Here is a 25016-nt window from a genome sequence, read left to right as displayed (position 1 = left end):
TGTATGTTTTTTTCATTATTTCCCTGGATATCCTTGATCTTTTGTTCTTCCAAATGAACTTTGTTATGGTTTTTTCTAAATCAGTAAAAAAAATTTTGGAAGTTCCATGGGTATGGCACTAAATAGATAGATGAGTTTGGGTAGGATGGTCATTTTTATTATATTGGCACGTCCTACCCATGAGCAGTTAATGTTCTTCCAATTGTTCAAGTCTAGTTTTAGTTGTGTGGAATGAGTTTTGTAGTTGTGTTCATATAGTCTCAGTCTTTGTCTCAACAGATAGATTCCTAACTATTTTATATTGTCTAGGGTGATTTTGAATGGGATTTCTCTTTCTAGTTCTTGCTGCTGTGCTGTGTTGGAATTATATAGAAATGCTGATGACTTATGTGGGTTTATTTTGTATCCTGCAACTTTGCTAAAGTTGTTGATTATTTCGATTAGCTTTTTGGTTGAATCTCTAGGATTTTTAAGTAGACCATCATGTCATCTGCAAAGAGCGATAATTTGGTCTCCTCCTTGCCTATTTTGATGCCTTCAATTTCTTTTTCTTCTCTAATTGCTACTGCTAGTGTTTCTAGTACAATGTCAAATAGTAGAGGTGATAATGGGCATCCTTGTTTCACTCCTGATCTTAATGGGAATGGATTTAGTTTATCCCCATTGCAGATGATATTAGTTGATGGTTCTAGATATATACTGTTTATTATTTTTAGGAATGACCCTTCTATTCCTATGCTTTCTAGTGTTTTTAGTAGGAATGGGTGTTGTATTTTATCAAAGGCTTTTTCTGCATCTATTGAGATAATCACGTGGTTCTTGTTGGTTTGCTTATTGATATGGTCAATTATGTGGATAGTTTTCCTAATGTTGAACCAGCCCTGCATCCCTGGTATAAATCCTACTTGATCATGGTGGATGACCCTTCTGATCACTTGCTGGAGTCTTTTTGCTAGTATCCTATTTAAGATTTTTGCATCTATATTCATTAGGGAGATTGGTCTATAGTTTTCTTTCTCTGTTTTTGGCCTGCCTGGCTTTGGAATTAGTACCATGTTTGTGTCATAAAAGGAGTTTGGTAGAACTCCCTCTTTGCTTATTATGTCAAATAGTTTGTATAGTATTGGGATTAACTGTTCTCTGAATGTTTGATAGAATTCACTGGTGAATCCGTCAGGCCCTGGGGATTTTTTCTTAGGAAGTTCTTTGATGGCCTGTTGGATTTCTTTTTTTGATATGGGATTATTTAAGAAATCTATTTCTTCTTCTGTTAGTCTAGGCAATTTATATTTTTTTGTAAATATTCATCCATATCACCTAGGTTGGTATATTTATTGCCATATAGTTGGGCAAAGTAGTTTTTAATGATTGCCTTAATTTCCTCTTCATTGGTCAGGTAACTTTTCTAAAAGAAAGATGCCTTCAGAGAGAAGAACCCTTTAGATGTTTTTCTCAGAATTGCTTTTTCATTAAAATATTATCACTTTTATATAGCCTCAACCTTCAAATTTCAATTCTATCTCCTACCCCTATACTAATGTTCGGTGAGGATAGTGATACCCTAAGGAAATTAGGAAGACAGAAGACTTTGGGAAGAAAGAATGAATTGTAGATGATAAAAGATTAAAAAAAGCAAAACCAGTAAAAGTATTTAAAAGGTTCTTTTTTCAAAATCCCCAAATAGCAAAAATAGTTGTGAGAGTTGAAACAGTCTCATTAGGATATTTAATCCAAAGTATCTTCACTTTGGCTCTGAAAGAAATTTTGATTAATTTTACTCTATTTTATCTGGAAGTCCATATAACATTTTTTCTGGAATTTAACATTTTTGAAGTGTTTTATTTTCACGTGTTTTTCTTTTTCCTTCAGAAAATTACAGTGATGATTTTGAAGATGAAGATGATGTTGAGGTATTGTCACTTACTGAAAAGGAAGAAATTCAACACAAGCAAAATCTCAAAATAGAAGAGATAAATGCTCCAGCTGAGGTATACCTCTGTTAAGTATTTAGTAGTTTGAAATCTTGACTTTCAATTTCAAAATGCTGAAATTTTCTTTCATATCGTTGGCTCTCCAAGTCAGTCCGTGGTTCTTTAATTTCCATGAAATATCTTCAGAAATTTAGAATGAAGTTATTACTAAGTATCTGTGATTTCATTAGCATAAGGAAATTCACTGGTGGGAACTCCCAGAAGGTGCAAATCTAACTTTTAGCAACTGAGTAGTAGTAGTCTCTCGGTAACCGAGGATGACGATTGTCTTTGTGCGCTTTCATCTCTGATGTAGATGAGTGTGCACAAAGATACTTGTGCTGAAAGAGATTTAAGTGGAAAAGCCGATGCACAGAGACAGTCCCACTCTCTTGGCGTTGGAAGCCTGGGTCCATTGGCACGAAAAATTGTTACGTCTGGAGACTTCCTCAGCTGCATTGGATGGCCGGGTTGTCTTTTGTGCTCCAACACGCCCTAAGCACTCCACAGTGCTTCGTTGCGTTGCCATCTCAGCCGTTGAACCTTGTTATTGGTTTCTTCCGTCTGTTCGGCCGAAGCAGTCTTCACATGCTGGGTGAGCAAAGCCCTGGTTCAACAGGGGTCGATGACCCAATGGCTACCCTCACAAGGTTTAGCCAGCCTGTCGAAGCTGTTGCCCGAAGTGTGGCCGCTGCCGCATGCTAGCAGCTACTGGGAGCCACAAGTGAGAGCTGGGTGTCAGGTGAGGGTCAGAGGCTGGAGAGCTGCCCTAGGAGGGCATGACAAGCTCTCCATACCAGAGATACTACTCCTCCCTGAGCACCCCATACACTCACATAAGTGACTTTTCCAGGTTTATACTGCTGTGTGTTGGGAGTGAAACTTATGGTTGGACTGAATATCTTTTTAGTTGGTCTCCAGGGATTTAAATTCTAAATCCCAATGAAATACTTAGGTCAGAATGGAATTTCATGGTGGTTTATTTACAATAGAGTGAAGATATTAAAGAAGAAAGAAAGAGAGGAAAAGGAGAGAGCTACTAAGCAGGAATTCAGAGGCCCCAGCCAAGGGGTGCGGGGGCCAGAGGGACCTTCTCAGAGGCTGGTGCCTCCAGAAAAGCCAAGGAAAGGGAAGTAAGCCTTGCACTCACCACATGACAGTCTGAGGAAAGTAACCTGAGGTTTCACGCTGGAGTTCCTCCACAGTCAAGTTCCACTGCCAAGTTCTTCTCACAGGAAGTGTAGCAAAATATAAAGGCAGTTCTTTACATCACTTCCTGTGTCTCACATGTACCAATGGTGGCTTAAACTTGACTTTTGGACAGCCAAAGGGGTCAGTCAGTTGTTTCTGATTTGTCACTTGTAACAAATGAGTGATTTGTCATTTGACACTTGTGAGTCATAGACCTTCCTCCCCCACACTTAATCCTTAAGTGGGGTTATATACATTCCTGGTTGCTAAAATTCTAAAGACCATGCAGGGTGGAGTAAATCTAAAATTCATGTATGAACAATCTTCCAGACTCCAGAGCCAGTATCCTATCCAATGCCTCTTCAAATTCTAAAATTAAACTTTCTGCAACTGAAAATGTTAGTATAGTAGAGGAGGGAAGAGAGCGAAGGAAAGGTAGAGGATTTGGAACTGAAAATAAAATAAAAGTGAATGTCTTTAAAAAAGAAATGTAAACAAAATTTATGTTGTAAATCTAATAGAAAACAAAAGTATATTAAATCACCTTTTTTCTTTTAGCGAAATCAGTCCTTTTATAACTCAAAAGTAATTCCCCCAGATCCCCATATCCTAGACCCAGGTGAGAAAGAGCATAAGCAATGGGTTAAGTTATTTTCATTACCCAAGAGATGGCCTTGATCCTAGTTCTCCCACTCCACTTCTTTCACTTACCCCTAATTCTACTCAGTAGCTGATAAGGTGAAGCAGTGATTATTAAACTGCCACTTGATATTCATATTTCAAATTGTATTTTAGGTACCTGTTACTGAAATAATAATAATAGATCAAGTTTATATATGGCACTTTAAAGATTAAAAAGTATGTTTTCAGTGATAGTTCTGTAAAAAAGCAGTACAAATATTGTTGTTCCCATTGTGAGTTGAGCAAACTAAGGCCTGGTAGGATCACCAGAAGTCACATAATAGTATGAACTCTGAAATTTGAAGCAAGGATTCTTTATTCTAAATTCCAGTCTTTCCAGTGCATCACCTTACATACATAGGGAAAACCTGGTTATACTGTATTTTATAGCAACATACTGGAAATTTTGTAGAGGAGTTTTTCACATGCTTGTGAATAGCTGGAATGCTCCTCTCCCCCCCCCCCCCAGTAACAAGTGATTTTATATCCCTGAGTTTGTATCCTTCTCTGTAAAATTAGGATAATATTTGTGGCTAATGAGTTGAGAGGATCAGATTGAGTTATGTATACAAAGCACTATAAATGATAAAATACTCAATGTAAGTTGTCTACTCAATATAGATTGTAAAACTTGTCCAGTGGCAGTGGACCCTCAGGAGAGATTTCAATTCTGACCTTTGCTAAAAGTCTAATTCCACTTATTTTAGAACATCTGACCTAACCTGTTAACAGCTCCACCTTTCTGAAGGTAGAGGAAATAACTGAAGGAATTAGTATTCCAGACTCAATTCTTACCTACAAGAAAAAATGTATAAAGAGTTTGGCTATGTGTTTTCATGGAAAGAGCCCTGGATTTGGAGTCAAAGAACCTAGGTTTGAATCCTAGCTCTGAAAATTATTACGTGTTTATCCTTGATCAAATCTCATAAAGCTCTATGAGTCTTAGCTTCCTCGTCTGTAAAATGAGTCTGTTAAAATAGGCTGCTGAATGAGTCATTCTTCCTCTCTCAGTGACTAATTCCCATTCAAGGGGACTAACCAGGAAACAGACTTTGATGGAAGATGATCTTTTGGGGATTTGCAATATGCTTGCCCATCCTCATATGTGCCCCATGACAGTCACCAGTTCAGGTCAGGGAGGCTCCCCTTGACTGTCACCATTACATATGTGAAGTGCTTTGTAAACTGAAGAATGTCCTGTACTTGTCAATTTATTATAATACTTAGAATGAAATACCAACAATTTACTATATTCTGGATTGGTCCCTTCAGCGGTTCTCAACCTCTCAATTTGTAGCAATGAGAATACATAATACATATCAGGTATTTACATTCTGAATCATAACTGTAGCAAAATTACAGTTTTGAAGTAGCCACCAAAATAATTTTTTGGTTTGGGGTCACTGCAATATGAGAAACTGTATTGCGGGGTCACGGCATTAGAAAGGTTGAGAACCACTGCTTTACATACACAGTAGCCTCTTCAACTTTGCATGTCAAATTATCTTAGGAAAAAGGAACAAAGGAAGGTTCAAAATAAGATGACCACAATGGTATAATTATTGCAAATTATGTCCTGTGGGAAAGGTTTGAAAAAAAACTGGATTTGCTTCACCTAAAGAAGAGGAAAGGAAGAAATTATAGTTGTTGTCAATGATTTGAAGGACTGTCATGGAGAAGAGGGAAACAGATTGGTTCTGCATTGTTCAATAAATCAGATTGTCATTGAGTTGGAAAGATAGAGAGAAATTTTGATACAACATAAAGAACTTTTTTCTTATGATTTAGAAAGGAATGGTGTGTCCCAGGAGATAGTGAATACACTTTCAATGAAGGGAAGGTCATCTGTCAGCTATGCTATATGTAGGGAGGACCTCTCAGTTGAAAGCTAGATTAAAATGGATTCTAAGGTCCTTTCCTGTTCTGTGTTCTGTGATACATAGCTATAATATGACATACTGTCTTCATTATGATAGAGTAGAAAGAGTCCTTAGTTGCAAGCCAAGAGAAATGGGTTCTGGTCCCAGTTCTTCTAACTTATTGAATGACTTTGGAGAGATGATTTCTTTTCCTTGTGCTTCAGAAGAAGAAACTGGATATGTATCTATATATCTCTATCTCTATCTCTCTCTCTATATATAAAAGTATTGGACTAGATCTGAATTTCAGTGATTCCTCATCCAAGCCTTATCCTGTCTCTAGTTCATAGCCTTCTAGTCTTCATTAGAATACAACCATATTCAAATTGCAATACCTATATTTTTAGGTGTTTTTATTCCTTGGAAACAGTTTCTTGGGCTATTTCCATGCCTCATGTATTGCTAGTTTATATTGAGAAAAATATTTAAAGAAAATATTTTAACTCTCATAGCATTCCTATGATAACAGGTATAAATCACTCATATTTTAAGAAATAGGAAAAGGGCTTTCCAACTCGTTCAGGCTTTGATGTGAATGTTAGTAATTTTATGCTTGTTTTTAAATTTATATTTTAAATTTGCAGTTTTGATTTCTATTTTTTTCTTTTAATTTAGAAAGAAGAGAAAACAGGCATGCTAGCTAATGGTAAGCAGCTTTTATGTTCTGAGATTATAATTTGGCAATAAGTCTGGTCTGTTTATTTCCCTATAGACAGAACTACAAATAAAACATCCTAGAAAAGCTGATATCCTTATCCTAGAAAAACTGATATCCATATACTGGTAATGAGATTCTGTAGATCTTATCAATAATATATTCCTTATAGTTGTCTTATATATATATATATATATAAGTTGTCTTATATAGTATGTCTATAGTTTTTTTAAAACCTTTGCCTTCTATCTTAGAATCAATACTGTATTTTGGTTTCAAAGCAGAAGAGTAGTAAGGACTAGGTGAGGCTAGGTTAAATGGTTTTCCCAGAGTCACACAGCTAGGTCAGATTTGAACCTAAGACCTCCCATCTCTGGTCCTGGCTCTCAATCCACTGAGCCACCTAGCTGCACTTCCCCTTTAATATAATTTAAAAATAATTTCCACTTTATTATTTTCTTATTAGAAGGAAAACAATGGATCATTATTTTCCTCCTCATTTCTAAAATATAAATATATGTAGACATGTCAATTTTTAATTTTTATTTATCTTTATTTTTATTTATTTATTTTTATTTAATTTTTATTTATTTAATTTTATTTATTTTTATTTAATCAGTTCATATGCTTTTGTTTAGTATATGCAGATTATGACTCAATTGCTCTTATTATTATCAAGAGACCTACAAATTGTCCTCTTTATTTTCATTTTTCTTGCTATATTCTTTTAGTGGTGCTGCTTGATTCATTAGATTCAGTTGCTGAGGTCGAACTTGATCACCGAAATAAAAGAACAACCACATTACAAGGACAGCCAGAAGTCACTGATAATGAAATGACTGGGACAGGTAAAGATGCTTTTAAAGCTAGCTGTCGGCTTTCTAATTTTTAAAAATTATCATTTTGCAATTGCAACTTCATGTCTATAATAACTACTTTCACTTTAAGGATTTGGTAAGAAATCTACAGACTTAAACACATCAACCACTTAAGCAATATCTATGACTTAACTGTGACACAGAGATCTTGATTTGCATCATAATGGATATTGGTTGTCATTAAAATTCCTGACATTAACTTGAGGTTGTTTTCTTTGTAGTCCTGGCTCTTCACTAGTTTAGTGTTTTAAGAAAGAGTAGTGGAATGGTTATTTTCTTCTTTCTATTTTGGGATCATCAGATATAGAACTTGAAGGAACCCCAGAGTGAACCTCTTAATTTTCTAGATAAGAAAACTGGGGTTCAGTGAAGTTTTTTCTAAAAAACCATGTCCCAGGATTGCTGAAGATAACTGTATTGGATCTTAATCTGTGAAAGAATGTGAAATGGAGTTAAAGGACCTAATTCAAATTCTATTCATGAGCTTCCTAGGCCTCTGTTTCCTCATTTGTAAAATGAGAGTTTTTATTTTTAATTTAGAAGTATTTAATGGCTCTAAATCTGCAATCTCTTGTGACCAATTACAATTTCCTATACATTGTGATGAGAATTAGAAAAATTCAGAAATGCATTCCACAAACTTGGTAAAAGTTGGTTGATATAAGTAGAAACTGATAAAAAAAAAATCAATAGTTTATATGAAACTACCTAGCCTCCATTCTGTTAATTAGATGTTCTCAGATTTGGACTGTTCTAATTCATTCATTTAAGTGCTTATTTAGTGGTAAGTCTTTGTTCATGACAAAGGCTATACTTGGAGACATAGCATTTAGCAGTATTCACACTTAGTCATACTTCCATGGGAAATGAGATAGAATCAGATAGAAAAATATATACTCAGGGACAACTAAGTGGCTCAGTGGATTGAGAGTCAGTCCTAGAGAAAGGAAGTCCTGGGTTTAGATTTAGCCTCAGACATTTCCTAGCTATGTGATCCTGGGCAAGCCACTTAACCCCTATTGCCTAATCCTTACTGATTTTCTTCCTTGGATCCAGTACATAGTATTGATTCTAAGACAGAAGGTAAGAGTTTAATTAAAAAAAAAAAAATATATATATGTATATGTATACACAAACAAATATATATATGTATACACACACAAATATATATATGTATACACATACAAATATATATATGTATACACATACAAATATATATATATATATATATATACATATATATATATATATATACACATACACACACTCATTACCAACCAAATGGAAGACTTAACATTTTCCTCAGTACTCACTAACTCTCAACTCCCAAAGGAGCAGAGCCAAAGCAATTACATCTATCTTTGAAGACCAAGACACCAAGAAGTCTAATAAGGAAATATCAGAGAGTGCTGTCCTTAACTTGCTTACTGAGCACCCTTAAACCCACCAGTCCCCACTCTCAGGCAGGACTCACAATCCTACCCATTGTAGCCGTTTCAGTCTCTGAAATGGCATCATCTGCCCCTTCCCTCACCCCACCGTTCTGTAGCAATAAGAAGCAGAACAGAGGAGGGAAAGTTACTGGAATACTTCAGACAGAGAGGAAACCCACTTTCAAAAGGGAGTCAGAAAGTGAGTAATAGGGTAATAGAAGGGGGAAAAAAACACTAAATCTATCAACAGTCTTAGAAAAAGAAAACTTACCAAAAAAACCTAGAGCACAAAGCACAAGTATAGATAAATCAAGAAGGCACATATTAAAACAGAATACCACAACACCTAAAAACTGCCAACATCTCTCAAAAGACAAAGAAAATTGAAGCAATGCCTATTCAAATTGAGAACCCCATGACTTCCCAAGAGGCATGGAATGACTATAGGATGTTCCTGAATGTTCAGGGAAGAAATAAGAATCTTAAAAGAAGTTAAAAGAAAACAAATAACAGAATTTATGGCCTACAAAGCAAAAATAATTAGCAGAATTAAAAAAAAAAAACTTGAATCCATGATGGTAAGTCTCTCCAAAGAAGCAAAAAGAAGAACAACTGATGGGAATTACAAATATCTTGAAATGAAGCATCATTTGGAAGAAGAGAAGCAAAAGACAATAATGAATACAATTTGATCCAAAAAATCAAGTGACATTAAGAAAACTGACTCTTTATGTTACTTATTTTTATTCTGTCTTATATTTTAGCTGCATTTCTTATAAGAAGCTGATATAAAATTGGCTATGGATGAGGTAAAGCCAAAAGACAGGCATTGCAATCGTGCTGTTAAAGCAAAAACAAAAATTCATGATATAGAGCTAAAAATAATTATATTATGCTAAAAGGAACCATAGACAACAAACTAATATCAGTATTAAATTTATATACTCTAAGTGCCATAAGCCTCTAAAGGAAAAATCACCTGAATTATATATATATATGTATATATATATATATATAGTAGCCCAATAAAAGTAATTGGTTTTAACCTCCACAAACTGATACAGAGTGAAATGAGCACAACCAGGAGAACATTGTACACAGAGACTAAAACCCTATGGGGTGATCATATGTAATCAACTTTGCTACTGATAGCAATGCAATTGATCCAGGACAAGTGAGAGGAACTTTTGAGAAGGAAGGCTTGAGAGAATTGAGAGAAAGAACATTGAGAGAAAGAACTGTGGAAATAGAAATGAAGAAGGAAAACATTTGATTTTTCACTTGTTTATATGGGTATTACATAGGGGGTTTTGGTTTTTAAAAGATTATTACAAAAATGATTAATATAGAAATAGGTATTGAGTGATAATACATGTATAACCCAGTGAAATTACTTGTCAACTCTAGGAGTGGGGAGGGGAAAAAGGGAGGGAATCATGTAACCATTGAAAAATACTTAAATAAAAAAAATTTTTTAAAAAGTAATATGCTTTAGCCTCCTCTTCTCAGACTTACCAAACAAATTAACTGCAAAGTAAACAAAAACGAAAATATAGAATAGTCTGTAACCTACTTCACAGGGTTATTGTTAGAATCAAGTGAGATGACATATGTAAAGTGCCTTGCAAACCTTAAAAGTGTTATGTAAATTTTAGATATTAATAATAACAATGACAATTAAACAAAATGCTTTTAGAAGTTAAGCAAAAGGACTTAAAATGTCTTCTAAATGTAACCTTTAAAAAAAATAAGTGTTTCTCAATACCACATAGAACTTTTACAAAAATCAGCAATGTATCATGGCATGGAGCTATTACAAATAAATGTAAAAAAACAGAATTAGTAAATATAACATTTATAGACTATAATGCAATAATCCATTGAGGAGTACCAACAAAAGACACAGACCCAGCTGGAGACTTAATAACAAAATCATCATCATAATAAATTAGCTCATCAAATAAATCATACAAATGAATATTATATGAACACTGATAATGACAAAACATCACACCAAAATTTCTAGGATACAGTTAACATTTTCCTCCAGGAGAACAAATACATCCTTAAATTGCATTATCTTCATATAAAAAGAGAGAATAATAAACTGAATATGCATTAAAAATTTTAATAGACCCAAAATAAGCACAAAAGAAAATATTAAAAATTAGGTAACAAAAGCAAAAATAGACCAATCACAGACAAAAAGGACATAAAAACGATAAGACTAAAGGCTAGTTCTTTAAAGAGTTCAGCAAAAATTTTAAGCCTTTTTAGCCAACCTGATTAAAATTTGAAAGGAAAAAACAAAGTCAACAAAATAGCAGCCAAACAAGGTGAAATCACAAGAAAAACTAGAAGAAATAAAAAGAATGACTAGAATTTACTGTGCACAGATGCTAACAAAAACAAATGGAGAGTCACCACCAAAAATATAAAATATCTAAACTAACCAAAGACAAAATAGCATTTAAATAATGCAATCTCATAACAGGAAACAGAAAAAGCTTTAAAATTAGTTAGTAAACATTTGTTAAGCTTCTATGTGCCAAGCACTCTGGTAAGTATGGGGAATACAAAGGAAATCAAGACAGTTCTCTGTTCTCAGAGAACTAACAATTAAATGGAGATTCAGTCTCCTTTGTACGAACAATCTACCAGAAACCTATAAAATAATCAATAGAAAGTTATCACTAAATTTAAGATTGATAAAGTCTATCTCTAGAAGGTAGAATTTTAAATGGGAACAGAAGGAAGCCAGGGAAGTCTGGAGGCAGAGTTGAGGAGGGAGAGCCTTCCGGGAATGGGGGACAGCTGGAGAAAATGCCCAAATTGGGAAATGGAGTGTCTTGTTTATAGGAACAGCAAGAAGGTCAGTGCCATTGGCCTGAGGAATATATAGACAGGGTGAAGCTGGAGATAATTAAAGTGTAAGAAGATTGACAATGTAGGAAGGAAGTCGGTTAAGAAAGACTTTGAAAGTCAAATAGAATTTTATACTTGATTTTGAAGGTGATAAAGAACCACTGGAGTTTATCGAATTGAGTGGAGAGGGTTAGATCTGTACTTAAGGAAGATGAATTTGATAGTTAAATGGAAGCTGGCCTGAAGTGAGAAGAGATCTTAAGCAGGGAAACCAACCAGTAAGCTTTTGCAATAGTCTATGCTAGAGGTGATAAGCCTTACCGAGGTGGTGGTAGTTTTGGATGAAAGAGGGGGGCAGATATGAAAGATAGGAACAGCTTGACCATTGATTAGGTAAGGGAGGTGAGGGAATGAGGAATTAAAAGCAATACTTAGATTGTAAGCCTAGATTATTGAGAAGAATGGTGTAACAATAACCTTAGTAACAATAGGGAAATTAGGAAGGGGGGGGTTGTTTTGGAAGAAAGATAATTAGTTCAATTTTAGACATGCTGAGTTTAAGATGCTTATAAGACATCCTGTTCAAGATGTCTAAAAGATATAGGAGGAATATGAGCCTGGATTTGTGAATATGAAACCTAGCTTTTATGATTTTTTTAATGATACAATCATTAGTTTTGAATAATAGTTAATATAGTTATCCTTATATGATATAGAAGCATTAGTTAAGAAAAATGTAGCTTAGGGTGTTATAAATCTTGCTGACAGGCACTGTGACCTTAGCCCAAATGTTCCTACCAAGTCCACCACACCCTGATGGGATAGATGATTAATCACAGGAAGTGCAGTTACTTAAATAGTCAGACAAGGGATGTTTATTCCTAAAAGTGGACCGACCTAGATTTGCTACCAGTTTAGGGGACTTGCTCCTGACATCCATAGGAATGGTTTATATATCAGACCCTATTCCATTATTTTCCAAGAATTGCAGGGGCCTTATAAAGGCCAGGCCTAAGAATAGCTACTGAATACCACGCCTAAGTGATAATTCTGTACTTTCCAGCTTATTCAGCATCTGTGTCATTTAAGTCATGTCCATCTAGAGGTTATATATTCATATTATTCTGATTCTAGCTGTATCCCATGTTTGTCTTGATCTGACACTGGATCATTAGATTTCTCTACATAAAAAAGGACATCTCCTAAGGTTCAGTGTCCAGGGTCCAGCTTTGTTGTGAGACTGGCCCTCTCTCAATAAACTTATTTCTTGAAGAACTTGTATCTCTTATTGTCATTTCTGCTAATAGAATTTTCATCTTAGATTTCAGAAAAGAAGTTAAAGTTAAATAAGTACCTCTGAGTCATGTGAATAGACATGATAATTGAAACCATGGGAATGGATGAGATCACCAAGTTAAATAATATAATGGAAGAGGACCCAGGACAGAGCCTTGGGAGATACTCTTGGCTAACAAGTGTGATATGGGTGAAGAGCCAGTGAAGAAGACAGAAAAGGATGGGTTAGACAGGTAGGAGGAAACCAGGAAAGAGCATTGTAATAAAACTCTAGAGAGAAGAGAATATCCAAGAGAAGAAGGTGATCAGCAATGTCAAGGACTGTAAAGATGTCAAAAAGGTTGAGGATTGAGAAAAAGCCATTCAATTTAGTAATTAAGAGATCATTAGTAACTTTGGAGAAAACTTTTTTCCTTTTTCTTCAACCCCTTTTCCCCAGACTCCTGTACTCTTCTAATCTCTCTCCTGAACTCACTTTGGCAGATGGCTCCATCTTGAAGTCCTGTTACTATCTTTTGAATCCATTTTATCCAAAATCAAGCTCATCATCACTACCCCTCCTCCAAACTTGCCTGTTTCTGTGAAGGGGTACCATGAGCCTACTAGGCATTAAAGTTTACAGCTTTGTGATCATCATGGACAATTCCTTCTTAAATGTCCATCCAGTAATTGGCAGGTATGGCTGATTCAACTGCCACGTTTTTTATTTGCCCTCTTCTCTCTACTAATACAGCCACCATCTTATTACAGTCTCTTAAGCTAATAGCTTCCTGATTGATGTTTTTATATTTTCTCCCCTTTCCATTCCATCCTCCACATATCTACCAAAATAATCTTCCTAAGGCACTGATTATGATACCATGTAATTCCTCTGCTCAGAAGCCTTCAGTGTTTTGACTCTAGGATTAATTCTTGGAGTTTATAGGTAATTTTAGTCTGATTCCTACCTACTTTTGGATTTTTTCACATTACTTACCTTTTATAGATTTTATATTCCAAGCAATTTACCTTCTTTCTATTTTCCAAACTCAATATTTCAGTCTCATATCTCTGTGTCTTTTACACATACCTGGAATGTTGTCTTCCTCCCTTCCCATACCTCCTACTCCACCTCAAAGCTTTATCTTTCTATAGGACTCAGTTAAATTGCACAGTTGTTAACACTCTCCTCTAATGTTATATCAAATATACTTATCTGTGTACATTTCCAAGCTTCAGTAAAATATGTTTCCTGAGGAAAGGGCTGTATTTTTTACTTTTGTTTTAATACCCTCAATAATGTTGCGGTCACTTAAGATTCTTGGTAAATGTTAAATTGAATTGAATTCTGTCCTAAGCTTTAAAACCTTTGGCATAAGATTAGAGAGCATAATTTTTATTAGATTATTTTGTAATCTGGTTCTTTTGTTATTTCAGTAACCACTTAAAGTTGTAGCAAACAGATTAATCAATTCAACTCAGTACAGAGTAGCTTTGATTTCTCCATAGAGAAGGAAATGATAGTACTAAAAATCAAAAATACATCTTTAAAAAATCTTTAATTAGAATGCCTGTGTTGTTTTAGTAAAATAATCCCTGTTATTTTTCCAGTTTACAATTTTATTGAGAATGTGAAAATTATGTAGGAAAAAAATATATACTTCTAGATCTCATACTCATAATAGATTCACTCTCTGGAATTAGTGGTATAAGTCATGTGAAGGCTGCTGAATCTGTCCTTGAACAAGAATCATATGTTCTTTTGATTTTATGAGAACCCTCTCCTTTTTAAAAAAAAAGTTTACTAAAACATTCATTTAAAAAACATTTTGGGGTTCTAAATTCTCTCCCCTCGAGCCCTTCTCCCTCTCATTGAAAAAGGCAAGTAATATGATACCCATTATATTATGGTCTTTTTAAAACTATAAATGTCCAAATAGTAAGTCATAAATTATGTACCTATACACTATACAGGATAAAGTTTTCTAAACCCTATATGAGTCAAGTCAATACAATAACTTTATACTTTAAATCATATTTAATGGGACACAATTTCATGACCAATATGCTGTGGGACAGCCAATCTTGATATTTCTTCTTAGGATCAATCATTGTTTCTGACATATCTTGGCTATATTACCTTGGTCAAGTTACTTAACCACTGAATTCTCCATGCAATTCTCTAAGATTGAAATTACAGATGAGTTACTAAGCTGTATCAGTGGAGAGGATTTCACACTGGGAGTTTCCTAGGATAATTAAATTATAGATCCTTTCTGTTCCAACAAAAAACAAATAAATATGGCCTGCTGTATACAAAGTTCTTGTCTTCATAATTCTTACCTTATTTTTTCTTTATCTTATGACTCTCAATCAAGGTCACAGAATTCAAAGAGGTTGGATTTTGACAATTATCTTTACTTTGAAGGTATCTTGAGAAAATGATCCAGAGACATCTATTTTGCTGCCTCCACTTCCCTTTTTTGTTGTCCAGGCCCATGATTTCTTTGGCATTTCCAATGCACGTTAGCAGTTCCAAATCTTGGAGTTTCTTGGCAGAGAGGGAAACCAGAATCACATACAACCAGTCTTGGCCAGATTCAAGGCATGAACTCACATCATCCTAAATCAAAAGCCAATATTCAGGGCATCCTAATATCATCTTTAGCCACCGTCTTATTCTCATTTAAAATTTTCCATATTGTGAAGCAAGGATTTTAGAGTTGTTAGGTCCCAACATATAAACAGATCAAGAAAGTAGGAAGTTTCATGGTTTAAACATAAACATTTTTTTTCTAATCTAGACTTTCTCTGGCTATTTGTTCCTTGTCTATATAGTCTTCCTTGCTATCCTCTTCCCTTCTCTGGAACTCCAATACATAGAAACTTCTATGCTTGGAACACTGTAGGCTGGAAACTTCCAAATTCCTTGCTTATTTCAATCTCTACCTTTGACCCCAGAGGTAGGACACCAATGAGACCTGCTTGAACAGGACTCCTCCCCTCCCTATAATATAGCAAAGCCACTCCAATTCTGAAGCTTCCATGATGCTTGAAGTCCCTTAGATGTTCTGAAGCATGGACCCTGTTGACTTCCTTTACCTACCATCTAATTGAAGACCATCATGTTTAACATTCGGAAGTGACATCCCTGGTTGTATAATCTTCTCTGCCTCTTCCTTTTAAGGCCTCTTGCCTTAAAAGTTTCTCAAAAATGGTGATGGTAGAATTAGTGGGCTATATTCGTATGGAGGTTTATAAGTGCTGGCAGTCCCAGTGTAAGGTGCCCATTGAGGTGGCTCTATATACTTCACTTATAGAAACTTCCCTACCTTCTGTTCCCTTGGGACCAGTTTAATCATAAATTTTTTCCTTAAAAATTCCATATTAAAAGGATCTATTGCTTTTAACACTGACAGGCTAGCTCTGATAAGTTCCTTAGTGTCAGCAATGGACCCTAGCAATTGGTTCTAAAAGGCCCAATGAAATTATGTTTGACTATAGGGGAAACTCATAAAGCCTTTAGTATGGGGATGACTTGAGGGCCCCAACAGTGAAAGACAACCAAGCCTGAGGTCCTAGCTTATCTCAAAGGAACCTTCCTCAGGAAGCATTTTGAATGACATTATATACTCATTTATGGTTCTTTGTACACACAGTAGATGAAGATGGGTGAACATAAGAAGAAACTAGAACTATTCCCTTAAAAGGTAATTTTTTTTAAGTTTGTCATCCCACCTTTCCACAAGTCTGCTATCAATTATGTAAGTTATAATTTTGGTGTTACTACCCCAAGCAGCAATACTTGAGTGATAGGAACTGTCCCTAATTGAAATATTACTTTATAACCTATGTTGTTACTAGGTTAAGTTTAACTTTTAAGGGCCTGTGTTTCTGGGACTCTATACATGCTTCTTTTATTTTACTTAATTTATTTTTTCAATTATATGTAGAAATAAGTTTTGAGAATTGTTTTTGGCATTTTAGGATTCAGATTTTCTCCCTTCTTCCCTTTCCCCAACAACTGAGATAACATCTAGTCAATATAAGTTACATCAGTACATTCTTACAGTACATATTTCTATATTCCCCTTGTCATGACAGAAGACACTTCACATCAAAATGTGCATACCCTGGGTCTGTATCCCAAAGATGTCAAAGATAAGGGGAAAAGACCTGCCTGTGCTAAAATATTTTTAGCAGTTATTTTTGTAGAGGCAAAGAACTGGAAACTGAGGGGTTTGTCTGTCACTTGGAAAATGGGTTTTCCAAGTTATGGAATACTACTGTGCCTCAAGAAACGACAGACAGAATGAATTCCAAAAAACCCAGAAAGACTTATGTGAACTGATGCAAAGTGAAGTGAGCAATATCAGGAGAACAATGTATACAGTATCAAAAGCATTATCTGATGATCAAACAAGTTTCAAGGATAACCCCAAGGGGCTCATGATGAAAATGCTATCCACAGCAGTAGAAGGAACTGCTGGAGTCTGAGATAGATTGAAGCATGCCATCTTTGACTTTATTTCCTTCAAGAGATTTTTATTGTGTGTGATATGTCTTCTATCACGACATGAGCAATATGGAAATATGGTTCCATATTGCTCTTCATAATGGTTGTGTCAGCTCACAGTTCCTAAATGTCCCAATTTTCCTACATCCCTTCCAACATTTATCATTTTCCTTTTGGGTCATGTTAGTCAATCTTACTGGTGTGAGGTGATATCTTAGAGCTGCTTTAATTTGCATTTTTTCTAATCAATAGTGATTTGGAGGATTTTTTCATATGATTGTAGATAGTTTTAATCTCTTCCTCTGAGAATTACTTGTCCATATCCTTTGACTGTATTTTAATTGGTGAATGCTTTGTATTCTCATAAATTTTACTGTTTTCTATATATTTGAGAAGTGAGGTTTTTGTCAGAAATAATTGTTATAAAATTTTTTTCCAAATGTATTGTGTTCTTCTAATCTGGTTGGAATTTTGTTTTGGTTGAACAAAACCTTTTTAATTTAACATAATCAAAATTATCCATTTCATTTTTTGTAATGTTCTCTATGTCTTATTTGGTCATAAATTCTTCCCTTCTCCATAAGTCTGACAGATAAACTTTTTTCATGCTTCCTTAATTTATTTATGGTGTCACCCTTCTAGATCAAGCAGCCATTTTAACTTTATTTAGGGTATATGGTGTAAAATATTGGGTTATGCCTAGTTCCAGTTTTCCCAGTAGTTGTTGTTTTTTTTCAAATAGTGAGTTCTTACCTCCAAAACTTGAATTTTAGGTTTATCAATCACTAAGTGTCTAGGGCATTAATTGCTGTGTTTTGGTTACCTAATCTATTCCATTAATATACTGCTTTATTTCTTAGCTAGTACCAGATTGTTTTGATGATTATTTTGATGATTATTGCTTTATAGTATAGTCTGAGATCTGGTGTGGTTTTCTTAATTAATTACCTTGATATTCTTGTCCTTTTGTTCCTTTCATTCTTCCATATGAATTTTGATATTTTTCTAGTTCTAGGAAATAATTTTGAGGTAATTTGATTAGTATAGCACTGAATAGGTAAATTAATTTAGGTAGCATTATCCTTATTATTATTTTGGCTCAGCCTATCCATGAATAGTTAATATTTTTCCAGTTGTTTAGATCTGACTTTATTTGTGTGAAGAGTGTTTTGTAGTTGTGTTCATATAATCGCTGCGTTTGTTTTGATAAGTATACCTCCAGGTATTTTACATTGTTTATAGTTATTTTTAATGGAATTTCAACATGGTTGTTTAACTGTGTTAGAAAGCCTCAAAACCAATGTTTGAGTGGTGGCCAAATTCAAAGGTGTGTCTGTAGAGTTGAATTTAATTCTGAAGCTATAGTATCAAGCATTTTTTCTCTTTACATTATATATTGCATGTTGCTTTAGAATAGGAGATTGCAGTAATTTTTGTAAACATTGTTTTAAAATATTCATTGAAAACTTTCCCTGTGGTATTGAGATTTTTTATTCACAGAAATGGCAGAATTTAATTGCTCTGATGAGTGTTGTCATGAAGACTAATGACCTTGCCCAAGATGTTTCTGAAACTCCTCTTGCAAGAAACTACTTTCAAAGCTAATATACCCCCAAATCAGTCTCATCTGTAGCCTCAAAACAATTTACCTTAGCTCACTACCATTTTTGCCTTATTTTCTTCATGATGAGGTTATAAGAAGGAAATAGGTCTACATCATACATATCATTATAAGGCATACTTTATTTTTAAAGCCATTAGTGTTGACATTAAGGCAGAAAAGTAGTTAGGACTAGACAGTTGGGATTAAAGCCCACAGATCCTACATAAATGTCACAAAGTGTCACTTCCTTGCTCCAATTTCCCCATTGCTCTGGGTTCAAACACAGACTACAGTCTATTTGGCAGTTTAAAGATCTTTTCAAATCTGGCTTCAGCCTACCTTTCCAAACCTCTTGCATGTTATACCTCTCCATACACTCTGTGGTCCAGCCAAACTAACTTACTTGCTGTCTCTCACATACTAAATATCATTCCATCTCTAGTCTCCATGTACAGCTTGTCTGTTCCTTATGCCAAAATTCATTTTCTCTTCATACTATGCTTATTGTTTATTGACTTATAGAAAACAGAATTTCATTCAATAAAGCAAAACATTGCCTTCAAGGATTTTTGTTTTTCCAATGAGATATCACCCATTCTTATGTCTCAATTTATAGAATATTCCTTGAAAGATTTAACTGAGAAACAAAGTTCCATGACTTTTTTTAATATCAAATACAGAGTAAAGGGGAGACACATCTGTTCATCAGAGGTATTTGTCATTGCTGTAGAAAATGTCCAGGCAAAGTCTTATGTGAAAGAGAGATCCCTTACACATGGTGAGATCCTCCAGATTCTCCTCTTTGTGAGTGACTTTATGATTGCATCAAGCCCCAGATATTGCAGAAGCCTCCAAACTGAGATTCATCATTACACAAAAGAGCCAGACTTGGCCATTGCATAGGAAAAACCAAGTGAATAAAGAATGTCTGTTGTCTGAAGTGGATAACCAATACAATTGGTATTATTTTTAATAGACATTAACAGGACAGTGAACAGGTTCAAAATTGAATAGGAGGAGAATAGACTCGATTGCATTTGGAGAAGTTTAAATTCCTTGAAATAAAGGCCTATCTTTTTTTTAACATAAAGACTCCTCTGGTTATGCTGTCTGGTTGCAAGGTATGAAATCATCACTGAAGAATTAAAAGTTACAAGTTATGCACAGGTCAGTAGAGGGGCACATAATGGGTATGAGTATTCTGCTATCTCTTGCCATCAACGAATTGCCCAGAAATGGTGGAAAGAATTCCATCAGAGAGCTAGATGGTACATAAAGGAGGGTTCTGCATTCATACCTAGAAGCATGGATACTTTTTTCTGAGACTGATATTTTTCCTCCATTATTTGGATACTTGATCTTCTGTAGTGAAGAATGAGAATTTCATTAACTTCAACCTTAACTAAATTATATTAAGTGACTACTATTTTCAGAGTACTGTACACAGAGTACTTACTCTATGGGATCAAATAGGACATCATCACAGCTCTTCAGAGAGTTCACACTCTGGTGGAGAAATAAGACACATAGACAAATAACCATGTTAAATCTATCACATGGTAAACAAAAAAAAGTATCACAGCCCCATCAACTTCCTCAGTTCCCTCTTAAGAAAAAGCATACTGTTGAAGATAGCGGAAAATATTCTCCAAAGGGAAAGAGGAGGAGAGATTTGCCAATGTTTCCCTTTAATCACATGACCTCATCATATTTTTTTTTTATCAAATATAACAACTTAGCTAGATTATATTCAGTTCCACAGATGTTTGGTTGGTTTTTTGTTTGTTTGTTTCCAAGCATTTTTTCTCTCTCTCCCTCCTTCTTCTCCTATTCCTGAAAAAAAAAAGATATTCCATATTAGCTATCTCCCAAAATGCATGTCTCATTCTACATATTCCATCATCTCTTATCAGTAAGCATTTATTAAGCATATACTATATGCATTGCCCTGGTGATGAAAAGAAAAATGGTCCTCTCCATGTACACAACCAAGTAAATATCAAGTATATATAAAAGGAATACCAAATAATTTCAAAAAAGAGAGAGTGCAAAGAACTTCAGAAATCATGAAAGGCCTTATGGTAGATATTAGAATACTATCTTTCAAATTTAGACCTGTTGCCTTTTGCCTAATTCTCTGTGTGACTGCAAAAACTAATTGTTTACCTTTAGTTCTTTCACAGTAAGAACACATTGAATCAGGCCTCTATATAAGAGTTTGGCCAATGTTTGCAAGATTTATGAGGCAATATGTTATGGTGGAAAGAGAACTGGAAGTGGAGTTTGACTATTAATTCCAAAACTTTCCACTATTGGATAAGTCATTTAACCTCTCCAAATTTCAATATTTTCCCTCATAAAATAGGGATAATAAGAGAGTATCTTGAGGATTGAATGAATTAATGTACTCAAAATGAATTTTTGTAAATCTTAAAACTATACAAATTTCAGTTGTTATTACTATTATTTTGTTAAATTATTTATATTGTCATTACTATTACTCCCATCATTTTATCATATAATGAGGGTCATGTCAATACCTTCCCTCATTCTCTCTCTACTTGCTATGTTTACTAGCAATATGTACTGCTATCAAAAGATGGGCTACAGTCCTAAAATAATAAATTCACAGATTGAAAGAGCCTTCAAGTGCGTTCTCATGTAACCCCCTCTTTTCAGATGTCTGAGGCCCACCGAGGTGACTTTTCCCAAGGTCACAGAACCAGGATTTGAATGCATATCATGTAAATTCAGTATTCTTTCTGTTCTGACCATGGGAACTTGCTACAAAAATTTAATATATTTATATTAAAAGACAGAGAAGACCTTTTGAAATCCCTATTTTAAATTTAATATGAAACCATGAGCACTCAATATAGAAAATTGAATTGAATTGAAAGTTACATTTGGAAACTCCATAAAATCATCATCTACCCCCTTGAAATGGATGTGTACAAAATGTAACAATCTGTCTTTATTGAACTCCCAAGAGATTTTAAGTAATGGTGTTCTGTTTATAATATAGATTTCTGGTGAAATTACATTGAAATTGCATATCCACCAGGTGTGTCTTATGGACAGAGCAACAGTGAGCTGGAAGCTCTGCATCAGGCTTACCATCATATTGATCAGTCTTTGGGAGACACAGATGAACCAAAAATGGAAAGTAGTAAGAGCTTAATGCAGGAGATCCCTCAGGAAATGGATGAGTACTCAAAAAACATCTCTACTCCTGAATCTGGTAAGTTGGTAATAGCAATGTGATGTGATTATTGCTTTATTTGGTAGAACACCTACCACCAGTACAAGTGCTGTCACTTATGCTCCTGGGATATTAGAAATACAGCTTTAAGCATTGAGAACCCTTTGTTGTTATAGGAGACTTTTGGATGATATTTAATATAATTTACATTTAATGCACTGTATTAATAGTAACAACTGTATCTCTTATTGTTTCTTTGCTCTTATTTAAAGAATTAAATCAATGCTAAGCATTTTAGGCTTAGCTAAAGTTAGAGTCATCAATAGAGTAAAATACCAATTTCCCAATATAAATCTTGAATTATAAGAAAATTTAAATTTTTAAAAATTTTACTGATTGAATGAAATTATATCTTTTACCGATGACATAGATCAGCAAATATTTGAATCAGTGTATAGAGTTGACTTTTGTTTATAGTTAAAGGAACACCTGGGAGCAGCTGGGTAGATCAGTGGATTAAGAGCCAGGCCCAGAGATAGGAGGTCCTGGGTTCAAATCTGGTATCAGATACTTCCTAGCTATGTGACTCTGGGCAAGTCACTTGACCCCCGTTGCCTAAAAATAAGTAAATAAATAAAATAAAGGAACGCCTATTTATGGTGCAGAAAGACGTTCCTCTCTGTAGTTTAAAGATATCATTTATATTATGCTAACAAACCATTTCAAGAAAATGTAATTTTGATTCTGTATTCTCTTAAAACTGATTTTGAGTTTTAGCACTTCATATAATTCTTTTATTCTCCTAGACCTTCCTACTGTAGAGGAACTGATGAAGCCTATTAAAATAAATTCATTACTTGGCGACTATTTTGACGGGCAGCCTGTCAGGTATCCATAAATATGTTCTATTTTTTAAATAAAGGCCATGGAAAATTCTAAAGCTATTTACTCTGATCTAAGAGTATATATCTATTTATGATAATTTTATGCAACTATTACCAAGTTCAAAAATCAGTTAGATTTTTGTGTGCTCTGATATTCCAAGATTTATCTTCACTAGATAAATATCAAAATTTCTGATAATTGGGAATTTTGCTTATTTATTGCCTAAATCAGGCCAAAAATAAGTACTAATAGATTTAACAGAGATACCCATATATAGGACTGATTTGTGGACAAATTTCCAAAAATTTTCTAAATGATGTTTTCCCTGTATTTTAAATTTTGATTTCTTACTTCATTTGCCATATCATGTCAAAGCATTTTGAAAAATAGAAATAATTATAGTTCAGAACCATAGTAAGTTTTTTTTAGAGTAGAATATTGTCCTATGCTATGATTAATTTTTTGTAATTGCTGTAAGTTTGTAAATGTCATAATCAACAAGTGTTCATAAAATTTCTACTGTTTGCCCTTCATTAGGCTAGGCACACAGGAAATAAGGACAAAAAACAAAACCATCACTCCTCATGAGGAGCTTGCATTCCAATGGAGGGGACAACAAGTACATAAAAATATATGAAACATAGCATTAATAAACATACACACAAATATAAAAATACAGCACAAAATAAATAAATATAGACATAAATATAAAAAATAGCTAAATACAAAGCAATATGGAGGGAGGGCACTAACATGTGGGGAGATCAGTAAAATCTTCATGTCACAGATGGTTCCTAGGCTTTATCACAATAGAAGAAAGAACACTTTGAGACTCAGATACAAAGGGAGCATATTCCATGCATGGGGGTTGGCCAGTGCAAAGGCACAGATATAAAATCTGGAATGTTAGGAGGAATAGAGAGAAGGCTTTTTTAGCTGTGTTTTAATATGCAGGACGAGAGTAATGTCCATTGAGCCTGGAAGGATAAGTTGAGACCATATTGTATAAGGCTTTAAAAGCTAAACTGAAGAACTTATATTCTATTCTAAAGGCAGTAGGAAGCCACTGGGATTGGTTAAGTAGAGGAGAGACATAGTCAATTCTGTACTTAAATAAAATCATTTTGGCTACATAATATAGAATGGATTGGACTGGTGAGTGACTTGAGACACAAAGACCTAAAATAAGAAGTTGCAATTATCTAAGCAAGAGATCATAAAAGTTTGAACTCAAGTAGTATCTATATGAGTGGAATGAAGGGGCCAAATGCAAAAGATATTATAAAGGTAAGAATGGCAAGATTTGGCACCTAAGTAAGTGGTTAGGTGGGATTAGGGAGGGAGGAGTCAAAGATGATGTTGAAATTATGAACCAAAGACTGGAAGATGGTGATACCTTCAATGGAAATAGGGAAATTTGGAAGAGGGGAGGGATTAATGGGAAAGAGAGTTTAATTTTAGACACACTTATCTCTTTGACATCCATTTTGAAACATCCAATCAGCAATTGGTGATACAGAGTGGAAGCTTAGGGGAGAAATCAGATCTGCATATGTACAGAGAGAAGAGTAGAGAGAGAAGAAGAGGACCCAGGATAGGGCATTGCATAATATTCTATTAGAAACTATGCTGTAAATAATGAGTTAGTAAAGGAGTCTTAAGAAGAAGTGAATAGATAGTAGGTGAACCAAGAGGGAATAATGTCACAATAAAAAATAATAACTTCTTACTCCATTTAATAAAATTATCTACTTGAATATTATATTAACTTTGAAGGAAGGAAACTGCATAGTAGGATATGTGTATGTTTTCTTACATAAAAATAATATAAATCTTGTTGGCTTTGTTCATTATTAAAAAGATATACCAAAGTAAAAATATTTCTTTTTATCTTTAATACTTAACTACTACATAGCTGGTGGGCTTAAAGATACTTGTTGAAT

General features: G+C 34.4%; 1 protein-coding gene across 13 annotated transcripts in view; it reads left to right on the top strand.

The window, feature by feature from the left end:
- The window catches only part of CEP162 (centrosomal protein 162), a 118140-nt gene that overhangs the window by 36797 nt on the left and 56327 nt on the right, over window positions 1–25016 (top strand). For 6 of the 13 annotated variants that reach the window (XM_007484275.3, XM_007484274.3, XM_007484273.3 and 3 more), the window contains 5 exons: window positions 1870–1988; window positions 6377–6407; window positions 7148–7264; window positions 22051–22227; window positions 22995–23076. In XM_007484275.3, the coding sequence (XP_007484337.2) occupies window positions 1870–1988; window positions 6377–6407; window positions 7148–7264; window positions 22051–22227; window positions 22995–23076 (526 nt within the window). Of the gene's footprint in view, window positions 1–1869; window positions 1989–6376; window positions 6408–7147; window positions 7265–12935; window positions 13122–15679; window positions 16022–16526; window positions 16578–20077; window positions 20154–22050; window positions 22228–22994; window positions 23077–25016 lie in introns of those variants that run through there. The other 7 variants (XM_007484278.3, XM_056818562.1, XM_007484277.3 and 4 more) reach the window with 7 other exon arrangements.

The sequence above is a fragment of the Monodelphis domestica genome, chromosome 2 (genome assembly GCF_027887165.1).
Source record: "Monodelphis domestica isolate mMonDom1 chromosome 2, mMonDom1.pri, whole genome shotgun sequence".
Lineage (NCBI taxonomy): Eukaryota > Metazoa > Chordata > Mammalia > Didelphimorphia > Didelphidae > Monodelphis > Monodelphis domestica.
The sequence above is the reverse complement of the archived record's forward strand: the minus strand, read 5'-3'. Positions and strand labels throughout refer to the sequence as shown.